The following is a 1,543-nucleotide window of genomic DNA, read 5'->3' on the forward strand; positions in this document are numbered from 1 at the left end:
TTTATTTTTAGATCTTACCCCTCATGGTTGAGGAGTGAGCTTGAGACGCCCCTTTCCGATAGGCTCTCGTCTCGACATCTCACTCCTCAACCAGGTAAGATCCCCAATTTTTTATCTAGACTCTCGTCTCGATATCTTACTCCACTATTCAGTGTTAACATACGCGTTTTTCGTCAACACTAATACTACGTATTCATCGTTCCTCAATCTATCTCATGAGTGAAGGACATGCAAACCTCTTCGCGAGCGCAATCCCAGAAAATGGATCATCCAACACCATGGGATCAAATCCAGTTGGACAAAGTGACGAAGATCAAACCAACTCTACTAGACAGGATGGACCTGGAACTGGAGACCGAGCCAACTCTGTTGCGCAGGATGAGAACCTCTACGATGACACTGGGGAAATCCAAGCGCCAGCTCGAAACAATGAGAACACAAGCAATGACGACCTCGACGAATTCACTCGAGGAGAGAAACCTCAACTCGAAGAAGAATCCGTCAGATATATGGATGACACGGTCGATAAATTCAGGAGAGGAGAAATTACGAAACTCAAAGCGTTATCGAACATTATCGGAGCGCTCAACTTCGATCCATCCAAAACTAACAGAGCGAAAGACAGTGCCATCGAAATCTACGCCAAAACCTTGGATGAATACGCAGCCCTCTCTTCTTCAGCGATTAAGCGAGGAAACCATGCCGCGGTTGGACTCGACCCTAAATCTGTTCAACCGGAGCAACGTGAACCCAAGAACGTTGACGCTAACAGAGCGATTGACGAGCTCATCTCTCAATCAGTAGAGACAGCGACAGGTCGAAAAGGGGGAACTCCCCTTCAGGATCTGATGATGACGACGATGGAGACGAACCCTCAAATAAGAAACGAAGAGTTTTCGAATCCGAGATGCCCTGGTATAATCGAGAGGAAGAAGCCAGACGTAGCGGAAACAGAGATTGCGAAGAATCTCGACGAATTCTCCAAGTCTTCGCCCGTGACTACAAAGTTGTCAGACAGTGGATCCAAAATTCCAGGACTGCGCCGCTCGGTTTCCCCACTTCAGAATGGGACAACATCATTAAGGGACAAGCCGTCAACCTCGACGCAGTGTTCTCCTCACTGCACCATATTTCCGCTCCTAAGGAGAACGTTGGACGTGTGGGATCAACTGAAATATCCCTTGGGCGATCAGATCCAGCAAAGAAAGTCCAAACGAGTGGCGAATGGACCAGCGCCTGGAACGCCACCGTCAAAGCGATTAAATTCGCTTTCCCTCACAGGGAACAAGAACTCAGGGATTATGGAGAGTACATCGAAGGACACTTCTCTGCTAAAGTCACCTCTGCTCACAGGAAGATCATTCTTTACGACATCGCCATCCGAAATGAAGTCGGGGGTGCCCAAAATGCCCTTCTCACTGACACCCATCGCTTCATCAGATTCTATTCTGCCATTCTCATGCCAGACGGAGTTGAATCAGACCACGTCAGATTCGGAGCCAAACGATCTTCAGGGAAAGTCACAAAGTCCGAGATCTGTAAT

At 48.0% G+C, this 1,543-nt stretch overlaps 1 protein-coding gene across 1 annotated transcript; it reads left to right on the forward strand.

Moving 5' to 3' along the window:
* Positions 1-278: 278 nt before the first annotated feature.
* On the forward strand, positions 279-1,083 carry LACBIDRAFT_335936 (uncharacterized protein; the record flags this gene model as incomplete). Its single annotated transcript, XM_001890844.1, is given in 2 exon segments — positions 279-995; positions 1,015-1,083. The coding sequence occupies 2 exon segments, from the start codon at positions 279-281 to the stop codon at positions 1,081-1,083; spliced, it is 786 nt and encodes a 261-aa protein (XP_001890879.1).
* Between the last annotated feature and the right edge of the window lie 460 nt (positions 1,084-1,543).

Source organism: Laccaria bicolor, genomic scaffold, assembly GCF_000143565.1.
Source record: "Laccaria bicolor S238N-H82 LACBIscaffold_196 genomic scaffold, whole genome shotgun sequence".
Lineage (NCBI taxonomy): Eukaryota > Fungi > Basidiomycota > Agaricomycetes > Agaricales > Hydnangiaceae > Laccaria > Laccaria bicolor.